This window comes from Oncorhynchus tshawytscha, linkage group LG24, assembly GCF_018296145.1.
Source record: "Oncorhynchus tshawytscha isolate Ot180627B linkage group LG24, Otsh_v2.0, whole genome shotgun sequence".
NCBI lineage: Eukaryota > Metazoa > Chordata > Actinopteri > Salmoniformes > Salmonidae > Oncorhynchus > Oncorhynchus tshawytscha.
The window spans coordinates 18065304-18080835 of record NC_056452.1 but is presented as its reverse complement, the minus strand read 5'-3'; the positions used below and the strand labels follow the sequence as shown (position 1 = coordinate 18080835).

At 42.8% G+C, this 15532-nt stretch overlaps 1 protein-coding gene across 2 annotated transcripts in view; it reads right to left on the bottom strand.

Annotated features, from left to right (window-relative positions):
• LOC112223514 (zinc transporter ZIP11) overlaps positions 1 to 15532 on the bottom strand; it is a 132433-nt gene that overhangs the window by 28947 nt on the left and 87954 nt on the right. For both annotated transcript variants that reach the window (XM_024386569.1, XM_024386570.1), the window contains exon 6: positions 9880 to 10062. In XM_024386569.1, the coding sequence (XP_024242337.1) occupies positions 9880 to 10062 (183 nt within the window). The remainder of the gene's footprint in view (positions 1 to 9879; positions 10063 to 15532) is intronic.

Here is a 15532-nt window from a genome sequence, read left to right as displayed (position 1 = left end):
AAGGGAATACAATTCTCTCACATTAACAGTTTAAAATCACATTACATAATTTCGCAAATAGTTTCATCTTTACTCATTCATTTTATACAATAATATACAATAACATTTTATACAATAACGCAAACCTCATAACCCAGGCTCCTGTATAAACAGAGTTATGGTAATGTGGCTGTATTGTCTTTAATGAGGTCACAACATGAAACAAAACGGACAAAGTCGTAGCTGGCTTCTCCACCGACCGTTTACACCATCTCCAAAACATGGATATTGTTCAGTTCTCAAGTTCTGTGATGTAGAAGAAGTTCCTTTGTTCTACTGTGAAACTCTTTATCTCTATACTGCCTGGCCAGGAAGAGAGAGTCTCTTCCAGGAATTTACGACCTGAGATAACAGAACCTGGGTGTAGGAGGGAGAGAGAGAGAGGGATGGTACTCGCTATACCCAAAGAGGGCCACGTCATGACATACGAAACAGCCTAATTCTAAAATGGATTAAATGGTTTTTTCCCCCCACTCATCAATCTACACACAATACCCCATAATGACAAAACAAAAACAGGTTTTTAGACATTTTTGCAAATTTATTACAAATAAAAAACTGAAATATCACATTTATGTCAGTATTCAGACCCTTTACTCAGTACTTTTTTGAAGCACCTTTGGCAGTGATTACAGCCTCAAGTCCACTTGGGTATGACGCCTACAAGCGTGGCGCACCTGTTTTGGGGAGTTTATCCCATTCTTCTCTGCAGATCCTATTAAGCTCTGTCAGGTTGGATGGGGAGCGTCGTTGCACAGCTATTTTCAGGTCTCTCCAGAGATGTTCGATCAGGTTCAAGACCGGGCTCTGGCTGGGCCACTGGTCCCAAAGCCACTCTTTGTGCTTAGGGTTGTTGTACTGTTAGAAGGTGAACTTTCGCCCATGTCTGAGATCCTGAGTGCTCTGGAGCAGGTTTCAATCTTGGTTTCATCTGACCAGAGAATCTTGTTTCTCATGGTCTTTGAGTCATTAGGTGCCTTTTGACAAACTCTAAGCAGGCTGTCATGTGCCTTTTACAGAGGAGTGGCTTACATCTGGCCACTACCATAAAGGCCTGATTGGTGGAGTGCTTCATAGATGGTTGTCCTTCTGGAAGGTTCTCCTATCTCCACAGAGGAACTCTGGAGCTCTGTCAGAGTGACCTTTGGGTTCTTGTTCACCTGCCTGACCAAGCTTGGTCCTTCTCCCCCGATTGCTCCGTTTGGCCGGGAGGCCAGCTCTAGAAAGAGTCTTGATGGTTCCAAACATCTTCCATTTAAGAATGATGGAGGCCACAGTGTTCTTGGGGACCTTCAATGCTGCATACATTTTTTGGTACCCTTCCCCAGATGTGTGCCTCGACACAATCCTGTGTCAGAGCTCTACTAACAATTCCTTCGACCTCATGGTTTGGTTTTTGCGCTGACATGCACTGTCAACTGTGGGACTTTATATAGACAGGTGTGTGCCTTTTCAAATCATGTCCAATCAATTGAATTTACCACAGGTGGACTCCAATAAAGTTGTACAAACATAAAAAGTGATTTCAATTTTTTATTTTTAACACATTTTCAAAAACGTATAAAAACCTGTTTTGCACGTTGTCTTTATGGGGTATTGTGTGTAGATTGATGAGGGGGAAAAACAATTTATTCCATTTTAGAATAAGGCTGTAACATAACAAAATGTGGAAAAAGTCAAGGGGTCTAAATACTTTCCGAATGCAGTGTATATACAGATGAACAACATTCCAAGCTTCACTGAAATACCTCATGTTCCATTGAGGGGCTTCATTCCAATCAGTGCTTTCATGTCAAGTCAAGAGCCGTCTCACCCCATCATCCCATTGCCTGATTTACTAACGAGCTCTTTAATCATTGGTAATTGGCGTTTTTTTGGTTGGGGCAGGTGATGAATATTCCCTCAGATTGAAATACATACGATATTCAGATAAGGCCATTACGGATGCATAACAGATCCATTTCAGTGGGAGGACCCCACTCTCCATCAGTTCCAATCGGCTGCTCTGGTATGGGCTTGTTGGAGCTGGAGGAGCCATTAAAAACTCAGGCAGGGGGAGTAATACCTTCATTTGTCACCATATGAGACATTAGGAGGGGTGCTGCCTGGGGGGAGGATCAATCTCTAGCGTCACAGTGGCACAGAGAAGGCGGTGAGTTTGATGGGGCGGAGGGGGTTGGTCTTTCCCATGTGGGAACCATATTTCAGTAATCAGCTTTCTACAGCAGTGTTAATAAAGTACATGCCTCGAGGACCGCAGGGGCGGTCAGGGATAGATTTAGACCAAAAATATAAAGAATTGTATACTATTCCAAGACATATGCCAAGCTTTTTGAGAAGATGTACAGTACCAGTCAAAAGTTTGGACACACCTACTCATTCAAGGGTTTTTGTGGAATAATAGTGAAGACATCAAAACAATGAAATAGCACATATGGAATCATGTAGTAACCAAAAAAGTATAGATTCTTCAAAGTAGCCACCCATTGCCTTGATAACAGCTTTGCACACTGTCAACCACCTTCATGAGGAATGTTTTTACAACTGTCTTGAATGAATTCCCACATATGCTGAGCACTTGTTGGCTGCTTTTTCCTTCATTCCTTCGCTTTTCCTCCAACTCATCCCAAACCATCTCATTTGGCTTGAGGTCGGGTGATTGCGGAGGCCAGGTCATCTGATGCCGCACTCAATCACTCTCAAATTTGGACCAATTTCCACCGGTCTAATGTCCATTGCTCGTGTTTCTTGACCCAAGCAAGTCTCTTCTTATTATTGGTGTTCTTTAGTAGTTGTTTCTTTGCAGCAATTCGGCCACGAAGGCCTGATTCACACAGTCTCCTCTGAACAGTTGGTGTTGAGATGTGACTGTTACTTGAACTCTGTGAAGCATTTATTTGGGCTGCAAATCTGAGGTGCAGTTAAATCTAATGAACTTATCCTCTGCAACAGAGATAACTCTGGGTCTTCCTTTCCTGTGGCGGCCCTCATGAGAGCCAGTTTCACCATAGCGCTCAATGGTTTTTGGGACTGCACTTGAAGAAACGGATTGACTGACCTTCATGCCTTAAAGTAATGATGTACTGTTACTTATCTTTACTTATTTGAGCTGTTCTTGCCATAATATAGACTTGGTCTTTTACCAAATAGGGCTATCTTCTATATACCACCCATACCTTGTCACAACTCAACTGATTGGCTCAAACACATTAACATGAAAAGAAATTCCACAAATTAACAAGGCACACCTGTTAATTGAAATGCATTCCAGGTGACTAACTCATGAAGCAAGTTGAAAGAATGCCAAGAGTGTGCAAAGCTGTCATCAAGGCAAAGGATGGCGACTTTGAAGAGTCTAAAATATAAAAAAATAAAAAAATTTTGTTAATCCTTTTTTGGTAACTACTTGATTCCATATGTGTTATTTCACAGTTTTGATGTCTTCACGATTATTCTACAATGTAGAAAATCATTTTTTAAAACGTTTAAAAAAAACTTGAATGTATGTGTGTCCAAACTTTTTTGACTGGTACTGTAAGTTTGTTGTCTCACTAGCAACATTTAACGACAGCAAGTTGGGTGTAGGTGAGCGCCTGGCATTGCTATTACCATGTTGACAAGGCGAGTGGAGAGACTCTTGTGCCATTCAGCGACTGACTGAACAGCCTTGTGCTTGGGGGAAGTAACCACCTTAACATTTGATGTGTCATACATGACAGCAAAATAGAGGGTTTGTGGATCTAATTCCATTATGGATGGTCTACTCCTGGGAAAGGTGCAAAGTTCAACTTGACTTAAGTCCCATGGTTGATAGAACTATTAGTAAGAGTGGGACTTTACAATAGATCAACGTGCTCCGAGCAGTGGCCACTTTGCTAATACGGCTAATCTGCTAATCTTGTGATACTCTAAATGCATTAAATACCACCAGGTAAGTGTGTGAGAGTCACTGTGGAAGCGACGTTTAATAGCATCCAGTCAATCATCGTTATCATTTTTGTAATTTATTACAATCCCCATTCACAGAAATGTTGGTGTCCCATTCTCTTCGAAAAGCCTTCACACTCCTGTCATAGCGCTGTCGCTAGGCTATCATAAAAATGTCACGCTGTCACCATAGTGTCAGAAACTGCCATAAAGCTGTCATACGGCCGTAATTATTCTGTTTTAGCGCCGTCTTCTTGCCTCTACATAATAAGTGTTGACAAGGTCAGAATGACTACAGAAATAGCACAAAATCATCTAATTGCCAGGTAAGAGTTTGGTCTGTGTGCTAGAAAAGGCTTGCCTGACGACTCATCCTGATTTTCATTCCGCTGCTCTATCGATCGCTAGACACATTGTCCGAAACTGCCATCCTCGAAATCGGTGAGGGTTGTTGTACAAAACAAATTCATCAGCGATTGGATCGTCTCCAACCAATCAGACTATCATAGTTGGATAACGTCATCATGGTCGGCTGGCTCAGGCCCAACCCAGCGGTTTCTGGGACCAATCAGAGCGGTCAGAATGTGTTCACATTCTACAAGATGTCCGGAAAGAAACACTAGTGGGCGTGGTGTTTTGGCCTGGTGGATGGGTAGTCAGGTTAAGAAAAGACTGGAGTTGGCAAAGAAGTGTGAAGCGAAGAAAACTCAATGGTTTGGTAAGAACATCTCTAATTAGCTAGAGAGTTGGAGAGAAGCCGGCAAACAGACATGTGCATCTTCAAAGCGGAGGAGAAAAATTGCCCGTAATAGGCAATATGCCATTCTACGCATGTTAAAATGGCTGAGGTAGCCGCAAAAAGACGTATATAGCTTAAGTGCCCTAATGCATCAGCTATGAGGGGATACAGAAATAAACCATTCTGGAAATGAATTATAATGGTTTCCTATCAGCTCTCATCACTCCAATCCCTCATCACTCCACACTCCTTTTCTAGGGAGGGGTGGGATTACCATTCCTAGTATGCAGAGGCACACACACAGACAGACAGACAGACAAACAAAAACACTTCCATGTACAGTAAATAACTTCGCTCTCGGCTTCCTGTGTTCTCTCTCTGTGTTCAAAGTTTACTGTATTTAGTTGAAGTTGAAATTGAAGTTTGCTGGTTTTCGCTCAAGCCCTGTCAAAACAGCTGTGTATGTGTACGCTCAAGCACAGGCACACACACAGTCAGCATGGAAAACAGCTGTGTATGTGTACGCTCAAGCACAGGCACACACACAGTCAGCATGGAAAACAGCTGTGTATGTGTACGCTCAAGCACAGGCACGTGCACACACACAGTCAGCATGGAAAACAGCTGTGTATGTGTACGCTCAAGCACAGGCACGTGCACACACACAGTCAGCATGGAAAACAGCTGTGTATGTGTACGCTCAAGCACAGGCACGTGCACACACACAGTCAGCATGGAAAACAGAGGTGTAGAGGAATATGGGAGAGAATACTTCGTGAAACTACTGAGTCAAGACAAATGATCTACAACTGTATCTAAATGTGCCTCTTTCAGTGTAAGTTAGAGTAAACATGAGGACATGGCTTGGAGACAAAGGGAAGTGGACACGATACTAGGATTGGGCGGTGTACAGTATATACCGTATACCGGGGTATTTGGAAATAGCCACATGATGGTTTTTCAATACCGTTGAAACAATTTCTTTGAGGTTTTTCAATACATTTCAATATTTGCAGTCAACTTGTCCAATGCTTTATGAGATAAAGCAGATTGCGTTCATTTCACCGGTCACATTATGAAGCTTACCGTAGTTCACCAGAACAGTTGAGCCAGTCACGTGTGTTTGTTAATGGCACAACAGGAGAAAGCGGGAGCGGGTGAGTCCAGCTGTCTATTGACAGGGGTCGCATTTTATATTGAAAGTCAAGAGTTTTTTTGCTTCAACAGAGTGATCAGGGACGTGCAACTATAGTTATTCTTCACAGAAAATACATCAACGAATTCGGCAGAAAATTGCTTCATCTTCATCAGATGATGACAAAAGTACAACGCTATTTGCCTGGCAGCCACACAAGTAAATGAGCTTACAATGAAAAAGCAAGGTTTTTTTGCAAAAAGACCATCATATTTCTAATGTTTAGGCCTATCATAGAAAGAATATAGCCAGCTACATTTCCTACTGTTTTGCTTCAAGTTAATCTTGCACTATACTGGAAAAAAATAGGCTGGCTACACCGAGAAAAGTACCAGGGAAAAGTAGCTACACATCAGTCAGAGTGCTGTCTGCTGAATGCCCAATCATGAATTCTTATCTGAGTGGAGAAGTAAAACCGAAGCACAAATTTAGTCTGATGCCGAGCAGAAATTACAATAAGAGGCATTTTAGATCTGCGTTTACAAAATGCAGCAAGATATCGTTTTTTTCCTGAGTGAAAGAAATGCAGAATTCCGAGTTAACACGACCCCTAGTTTAGTTTAACTTGCTTTCTTAGTAAGTGGCTGAAGTAATACCTTTCTGCCGTGTTTGAGACGTCAAAGCCATTCGGATGACTTATTTGTACAGCTGCCACTGCCATCTTGATTTCCTTGCATTTTTTATCCTCTCCATTCTTGGCCCGTCTGCTCCTCCCCATCTTCTCTGAGCAGGCAGGCCCGTTGCCCTAGCGACTCCACACAGACACAGCATGTAGACATACTGCTGGAGAGCCAGTACTGCAGTTATCTAAACTTTGTTCATTTGCACAATGTATCTTGTTCACATTTGCTTGTTAAAGTCCGAACTCACCACATTCGGTAGCGCCTACCTATATATGAATACAGTTATGAGCTATATTACTTGTCTTTGCAATTAATTTACTTTTGTTTGCGCTCATTAGCAAATTTAGCTAGCAGCCGCCATGGAATTCATTATTCATTATTAATTCATTATGCTAATTTTGTTAGCATTATGGTAATAGACGCCCAATGGGCTTTTTTGAGTTTTTTGGCGCCCCCTTGTGTACTAAGCCTGATATACCATAAATCCCAGGGTGAGAGAAAGACGGAATGACGATATAAACATCTGGATACTGCCCAACACCACACTATACACTTCAGAGGTTGAGCTAAATCCCCAAAGCTCTCGTCAACATGACTACAGATTAAGCCGTACAGCGAGACTTCAAAGAAAAGGCCGCAGGCTGGGCGATAGTGAATCTACAGGACCAGAACGAGCTCATATGGAGTCTGGGCTCATCCTCTCTCTATCGGTCTTTACCTCCCCTCTGCTCGCTCTCTCACTCCCTTTGATGGGATGTACTGACACAGAACCTATTCATTTGGATCCTCATAATATTTTGTTAGGCTAGAATGCTCATTGTGAGTGTTATGTTGGAGGAGAGGGGGGAGTGTGTGTATGCGTGTGTTTGGGTTGAGGGTTGTGTGCATGCAAGCGAGCGTGATCCGTATTCACCACCGCTAGTCTTCAGCTGTCAATCACACAGCCAACTCTGTCACACTCCTTGTTGGTTCTGCCAGAGTAAAGGCTTGGTAGCTCTCTGCGCACACACGTGCACACAAACCTCTCAGGGGAGGGACAGCTAGCAGCATAGCTTGGTGGGCTCAATGTGGGAAAGTTTATCAGGGGACTGGTGAAGCCTTCCCATAGTCAGTCACCGAGCCATTCTTCCATAACTAATACGCCTCAGAAGGGTTCTGTTCATGTCAGTCCAGTCCAGTCCAGACCAGCAGTCCAGACCAGCAGTCCAGACCAGCAGGCCAGACCAGCAGGCCAGACCAGCAGGCCAGACCAGCAGGCCAGACCAGCAGGCCAGACCAGCAGGCCAGACCAGCAGGCCAGACCAGCCGGGATGGGGAAACACTATACCAACGCGATGAACAGCCAGCCGTCTGGTCTGTCTGTCTAGTAAATGGTGTTGAATCGGAGACTGGGAAAATGTGTTCAATCAACAGCTCACAGCTGACACGTACGGGAGCGCTCACATGCATCATTTTACACGCTGAGGATTAGCGTGATAGCATTAGCATGTGTACAAACAAACTACTGGTCCCCAAGTCCTCTCTCTCTGAGCCATCGCATTGCCTCACTGATCATCAGAGACCTCATATTTGCATGTACAGGACAAGCTAGTTAGGCCTCTATTTACCAATGTGAGCTGTGGAAACACATTTAACAGCTTGAAGGCCTATACTCTCACTCCAACAAAATCAAAACTGAATGGACACGTTGTAGCCTGAATGCTAGGCAGGTAGCCTAGCGGTTAAGAGCACTGGGACCAGTAACCGAAAGGTTTTTGTTTGAATCCCTGACATGACTAGGTGAACAATCTGCCAATGTGTCCTTGAGCAAGGCACTTAATGCTAAGTCTCTCTGGATAAGTGCGTCTCATAAAGGACTAAAATGTAAATGTATGATAACATTGTGATATAGCAGGTTCACAACGTGTAATGATATGCCTGTATCTGCACTGTAATTGTCACTACGGATGTTCTTTCAAATGAATGCATTTCACCAGCTCTGATATCCCGTCACCCCTATAAAACTATACTGAATTGACGCCTTGTAAACATGTCCTTGTCATGAAAACATGAAGATAAACCAGGTTAATGATGTGTCTGTACAGTCAATAGTGTATTGTCGCTACGTGTGCTGATTCCGATGACTGTATTTCACCAGGCATATTCATATGGATCAGCGTTCATCCGCACTTCCTGGAAAATACCTCTTTGGGGTGTAATTCCACCTACGTACAGACCTAGGATCAGCTTCCTCTCCCCGAACCCTAACCTTCACCACAACCGGTTAAATCTTAAAACTGACCCAAGATCAGTGTGTAGGGGCAACTTCACCCTACACGCCACTAAACTGCAAGCACATCCATTCACGCTGAGTCAGGTTAGACTGCCGGTGAACACAGGAATCAATGAAACTTCTCACTCTTTGGACAGTTTTTTTCCCTCATCCATATTTCATTAACACATGTGGACATGATATTGACGTGTTACCATAACAAATATACAGTACCTGGGCTTTAGCTCTTTTTGTGTGAGTCTAGGACACACGTATCATTTCAAGCCCCCAAAAAAACATATTTCATATGATAATATCCCTAAATGTATAGTTTCCCTGTTCTCCAATCAAGGATTGGCAGCCAGTTCAGCCTTAGATATATCTCACTCCTGTGTGGCTCAGTTGGTAGAGCACGGCACTTGTAACGCCAGGGGTTTGATTCCCATGGGGGACCAGTACAAACAAATACGAAAATGTCTGCACTCACTACTGTAATTGGCTCTGGATAAGAGCATCTGCTAAATGACTAAAATGTAAAGAAAATATTCCTCCTCAAGTATTGAACAATGACTTCAACAAGGAAATCAATCCATCTTTCCATTTGTACATTCTCCCACAGCGGGAATTATTCATAGAGCCTGCATGGGCAGTCCCCCGCAACTCACGTGCACACAAACATGCACAGCCCCTATTACGGGGATGCTCCTGCCTCCAAAGCCTGTCAAATCTAAATACATGCGCTGAATATAACAGGTGTAGTAGACCTTACCGTGAAATGCTTACTAACAAGCCCTTAATTAACAATGCAGTTCAAGAAATAGTTAAGACTAGTCACACTCATGGCCTCTGAAATGACCTCTTTGAAATCACTGCTGCAGATACATCTTACTGCTCCCTCTGAGGCGTCGCTTCAGCAATATGGTGAAAATGTCACAAAGGCAATCTGTCACCATATTTCTGATTCCTAACAACCTAACCTATCCGATTCAGATGAACATGAATAACCTAGTGAAATATGATAGGGGCTAAGGGCTAGGAGCTAGTGGCAGGGGTTGGTTTGGGACTGAGCATTACAGACTGGGCTGTGGTGGGTTCTTCTTCTCACCTGGGATGTTGTGGATGGTGATCGCCACGATCAGGAGGATGATGCGCCTCCATCTGCTTCCAGTTTGCCCTGCCCCTTCCTGTTGCCGGTTGCCCACTTCCTGTCCCTCGGAATCTGAGGAACCCGCGTCGACGTGGGGGCCTTTCCTCCTCTGGTACACGTCTCCTCCGTTCTCAATCTTGTCTGTAAGAAAGACAAGACACAACATTTGGACAACATTACTACAACATACAGTTCTTGCCAATTAAGCAATCTTTCAGATTCGTATACAATTAAGCACAATTAGAAGACAATTACGCAACGGTAACCTTTTTTCAGAAAATTGGGCTCTATGAAAATTCCAAGTGAGACAGAGGTCTGATGAGAAGCTGACACAAAAACGGTTACAATTAATGGAAAGCAAGTCTAACTAACGTAAACTCACCCCATTCGGTACATATGTGCGCAACCGCGACATTCAAACGAGGCTGACATCAAAATCTGGGGTGTGAACTAGGTTTCTATTCAAGCGTTGATTGACATGGTAATGGCTCTACAGTATTGGAGAAAAGTTGAGGAAAGCTGTACGTTACATCGTGACGCGTCATGGCGTAACGTGCAGCATGCATAAAGCAACTAATTCTGTCTTACACCCTCTCTCCACCAGGTGTAGCACTTCTCTCACCATTGAAAAAACAAGAAAGGGACAGGGTAAGGGGGGATACCTTGTCATTTTTTTTGCTGATTCAAATTCGACACAAACCTTCAAATAGGTATATAATGACACATGATGTAAAGTCTTTATAATGTTTAATTGACATTTTAGAGGAGATAAGTTGGACAGATCGAGTGAAAAAAGCTGTTTCCCCACACGACATCTCTCCTTCTCACTATTACGCAATAGGTTTGGCTTCCCCACCCGCCATTTTTAAAAAGACCTCGACGGAGCTCATTGCTTTCTTGAATCATGCAGAGATGGGCATTATGAAGGGTCTTTGATATTGTTGGAAAGGGGAGAAATTGTGCTTTACAATGTTATTGATATTACAGTTGATCTGGAAGTCCTAGGTTTTTTGGGCGCTAAAATAGGGTCAATTGTACGGACCAGCGCGATATACAAAAGTGAGTTAGTTCACCTTAATTTACAAACGAGTTACATGCCAATATTCCCTCATTTCAATCCCATATGAATATATTGACAGAATAACATGACATCAATGGAAATGGACAACAACAAGTGGATGCAATTGTTTACTCTTAATACCACCTGTTAACTCGGTTTGACCTGGGCCTCTTTGGGTCCATTGATTGACTGGCTGATCGGTAGATGGCTGCATTAAATGTGTTGATACTACAGAGACAATAGTCTATTCTAATCCAAACACACTCCCACAGTACAGATATATTGTAGATTAGGGGGGACTGAGCCAGTGGTGTAAAGTAACGAAGTAAAAATACTTTGAAGTACAACTTAAATATTTTTTGAGTTATCTGTATTTTACTACTTATATTTGTTTTACACTACAGTCGTGGACAAAAGTTTTGAGAATGACACAAATATTAATTTCCACAAAGTTTACTGCTTCAGTGTCTTCAGATATTTTTTGTCAGATGTTACTATGGAACACTGAAGTATAATTACATGCATTTCCTAAGTGTCAAAGGCTTTTATTGACAATTACATGAAGTTGATGCAAAGAGTCAATATTTGCAGTGTTGACCCTTCTTTTTCAAGACCTCTGCAATCCGCCCTGGCATGCTGTCAATCCACCGGCCTCTTGAGGATTGACCACTAGTTCTCAATGGGTTTTAGGTCTGGGGAGTTTCCTGGCCATGGACCCAAAATATTGATGTTTTGTTCCCTGGGCCACTTAGTTATCACTTCTGCCTTATGGCAAGGTGCTCCATCATGCTGGAAAAGGCATTGTTCATCACCAAACTGTTCCTGGATGGTTGGGAGAAGATGCTCTCAGAGGATGTGTTGGTACCATTATTTATTCATGGCAGTGTTCTTAGGCAAAATTGTGAGTGAGCCCACTCCCTTGGCTGAAGAGCAACCCCACACATGGTCTCAGGATGCTTTACTGTTGGCATGATACAGGACTGATGGTAGCGCTCACCTTGTCTTCTCCGGACAAGCTTTTCTCCGGATGCCCAAACAATCGGAAAGGGGATTCAGAGAAAATTACTTTACTCCAGTCCTCAGCAGTCCAATCCCTGTATCTTTTGCAGAATATCAGTCTGTCCCTGATGTTTTTCCTGGAGAGAAGTGGCTTCTTTGCTGCCCTTCTTGACACCAGGCCATCTTCCAAAAGTCTTTGCCTCACTGTGCGTGCAGATGCACTCACACCTGCCTGCTGCCATTCCTGAGCAAGCTCTGTACTGGTGGTGCCCCGATCCCACAGCTGAATCAACTTTAGGAGATGGTCCTGGCGGTTGCTGAACTTTCTTGGGTGCCCTGAAGCCTTCTTCACAACATTTGAACCGCTCTCCTTGAAGTTCTTGATGATCCGATAAATGGTTGATTTAGGTGCAATCTTACAGACAGCAATATCCTTGCCTGTTAAGCCCTTTTTGTGCAAAGCATTGATGACGGCACGTGTTTCCTTGCAGGTAACCATGGTTGACAGAGGAAGAACAATGATTCCAAGCTCCACCTTCCTTTTGAAGCTTCCAGTCTGTTATTCGAACTCAATCAGCATGACAGAGTGATCTCCAGCCTTGTCCTCGTCAACACTCGCACCTGTGTTAACAAGATAATCACTGACATGATGTCAGCTGGTCCTTTTGTGGCAGGGCTGAAATGCAGTGGAATTTTTTTTTGTTGAGATTCAGTACATTTGCATGGCAAAGAGGGACTTTGCAATTAATTGCAATTCATCTGATCACTCTTCATAACATTGCCATCAAACAAATTGAGGCAGTAGACTTTGTGAAAATTAATATTTGTGTCATTCAAGACTTTTGGCCACCACTGTACATTCCTAAAGAAAATATAGACTTTTTATTCTAATACAGACAGAAATATTGTCCAATTCACGCACCTATCAATATAACGCGTTTTCATCCCTACTGCCCCATCTGGGTGACTCACTAAACACAAATACTGTCTTTTGAAATGATGTCTGAATGTTGGAGTGTGCCCCTGACTGACAGTAAATAAAAAGAAACATTCATCCCATCTGATTTTTTAAATATAAGATACTCCAGTTGTTCTTTGTACTTTTACTCAAGTATAACACTTGAGTACTTTTTACGTGGCAGGTAGCCTAGTGGTTAGAGCGTTGGGCCAGTAACCGAAAGGTTGCTGGATCGAATACCCTAGCTGACAAGGTAAAAATGTGTCATTCTGCCCCTGAACAAGACAGTTAACCCACCTGTTCCCCGTTAGGCCGTCATTGTAAATACGAATTTGTTCTTAAAACTGACTTGCCTAGTTAAATACAGGTTAAATAAAATAAAAATTCCACCACTGCACTTTAGTACAATTAAAACCAGATACTTGGGTGACTGGGTGACTTGAGTCATATTCTTTTACGGTATCTTTACTTTTACTGAAGTATAACAGAGTACTTTTTATTTATTATAACATTTATTTTTGTTGTCTAATAGCCACCACCAATCCCCCTTCCCCCTATTCCCCCCCTCCAACACTAATAAAGTCTCCAGAGCAGTGAGCCAGACGAGCAGAAGGCAATGTGGCAGCTATGCGTCATCAGTGTAGTACTAATCGACTTTTGATTACTCTAGGTAGTGGGTGTCCTTTTAAATCAGCTAAACTAAGATGACTTACTCTAACAGGAATGTTATTAGTTATTATTACATAAGTTACGTGAGTAGGGGAGATAAATAATGAGAAAAAGAGAGCAACTGGAAACAGATGAAAGGCTGGTCCTCAGAAGGATTCATGTCAGCATGGCTCTGTGCCCCCTAACTGGGGTGTAGCATATTCCCATATGGGGCCAATAGCGCGGGTTAACCTAGCATATGAGCCGGAGAAACGCATTTGCATGTGGCTGCCAAGAGACGTCCACTGTGCTCGGGTGCCCACTTCTCTGGCTCTCATCTTGAAATTAGACTGGAAGTGGTCGGGAGACGGGGTTGAGTGTGTGTGTGTGTGTGTCAGGGGGCTGATTGATTACAGTGATGGGTTCCAGACCCACACAGCCAACCCCTTTAGAGTAGAAACAAATCTATTCTATCACTAACCTACTAATCTCTCTGATCACTGGGAATAAGAGTCAGGAACACACATGCACACAAGTATGCGCACACACAAATACACAAGCTTCATTGAATAGGGAACAGAGGGACAAAGACCCCACTTACCCACCTACACCGGGTAGAAGGACAAGATGACAGCCATGGTTTAGGCTACTATTACACAGGTACAAGAAGGTCTAACCCTCCTTGTGTAAATGCTCTCTTAGGAAGAAAATACTGGGATAAATGAGAGCACTTAGATCACCATGTTCTATCCTTACATATAGATTATTTGAGCTCAGAGTACATTTAGGCCTATTCGTTTTATCTCTCTAAGGGAGAGAGGTAGGTAGGTAGGTAGGTAGGTAGGTAGGTAGGTAGGTAGGTAGGTAGGTAGGTAGGTAGGTAGGTAGGTAGGGAGAATAATATTAAAAGCTAAGGAGGAAGTACCAACCAGAGATAGTAGAAAGTGATTCCCTCTTCACTTATCTGAAACTTAAAGTGTAGGAAGCATGAAGTTTTACTCACTAAAGTAACAAAACAGTGTGGTCAAAGACTTAATAACATAGCTTACTTATTTCTGGATATCTTCAAAACTACCCACAATGCGCCCTTTCTCAACGTCATATGGAGAATCTACTCTCTGTTAGCTAGCTTGAGTTGGCTAACGTTAGCCACTAGCCATGCAGACCAAGTGTTGGCCGTGGTGAGCTAAAATCCACCATTCATGAGGTATGATGTAAACAACCAATCAAATTCCCCACACGTGAGTGCCACATGATTGGGGCGGCAGGGTAGCCTAGTGGTTAGAGCGTTGGACTAGTAACCGGAAGGTTGCAAGTTCAAACCCCCGAGCTGACAATGTACAAATCACTGTTCCTAGGCCATCATTGTAAATAAAAAGTTGTTCTTAACTGACTTGCCTAGTTAAATAAAGGTAAAACATTTTTTTTTAAATGATCTCTGTGAAGTAGGCTACCAGAGTTTTTCAACCTCTTTCCCCTCAACTGACTGACTGTTGTGATCATTTACCTCTGCCTGGAGCCTTCGTCTTATTGTTGACTCTTTCCCCTCAACTCCTGTGCCCACTGCCACCTCTGGATTATTGCCTACTTTTAGATTTACCTCACTATAGCTAGACTAATTAGCAGTCTAGGCTAGCTAGCAGGCTAAAATAACTAATTTTAGCTGACTGGGTTGCTGGCTAAGATAACGGCATTTACCAGTAACATTTTTTGATAACTGGTGAGATGGCATTATTTAATTCCAAACTTTGGTTTACTTTAATGTAGCTGTAAAATAGGTGTTGATAGCACTGCATGAGTCAGCCTGTTGCTAACGTAACATTAACAGGCTGGTAGGGTTAATGTTAGCAGGCTAGTTGGCTAGAAACCTTGCAAACTGATTTGTAACAATACATACATTAAAGTATTTGCTTAAAAGTTGGCAGAACATTTGATTGAAACCAGTA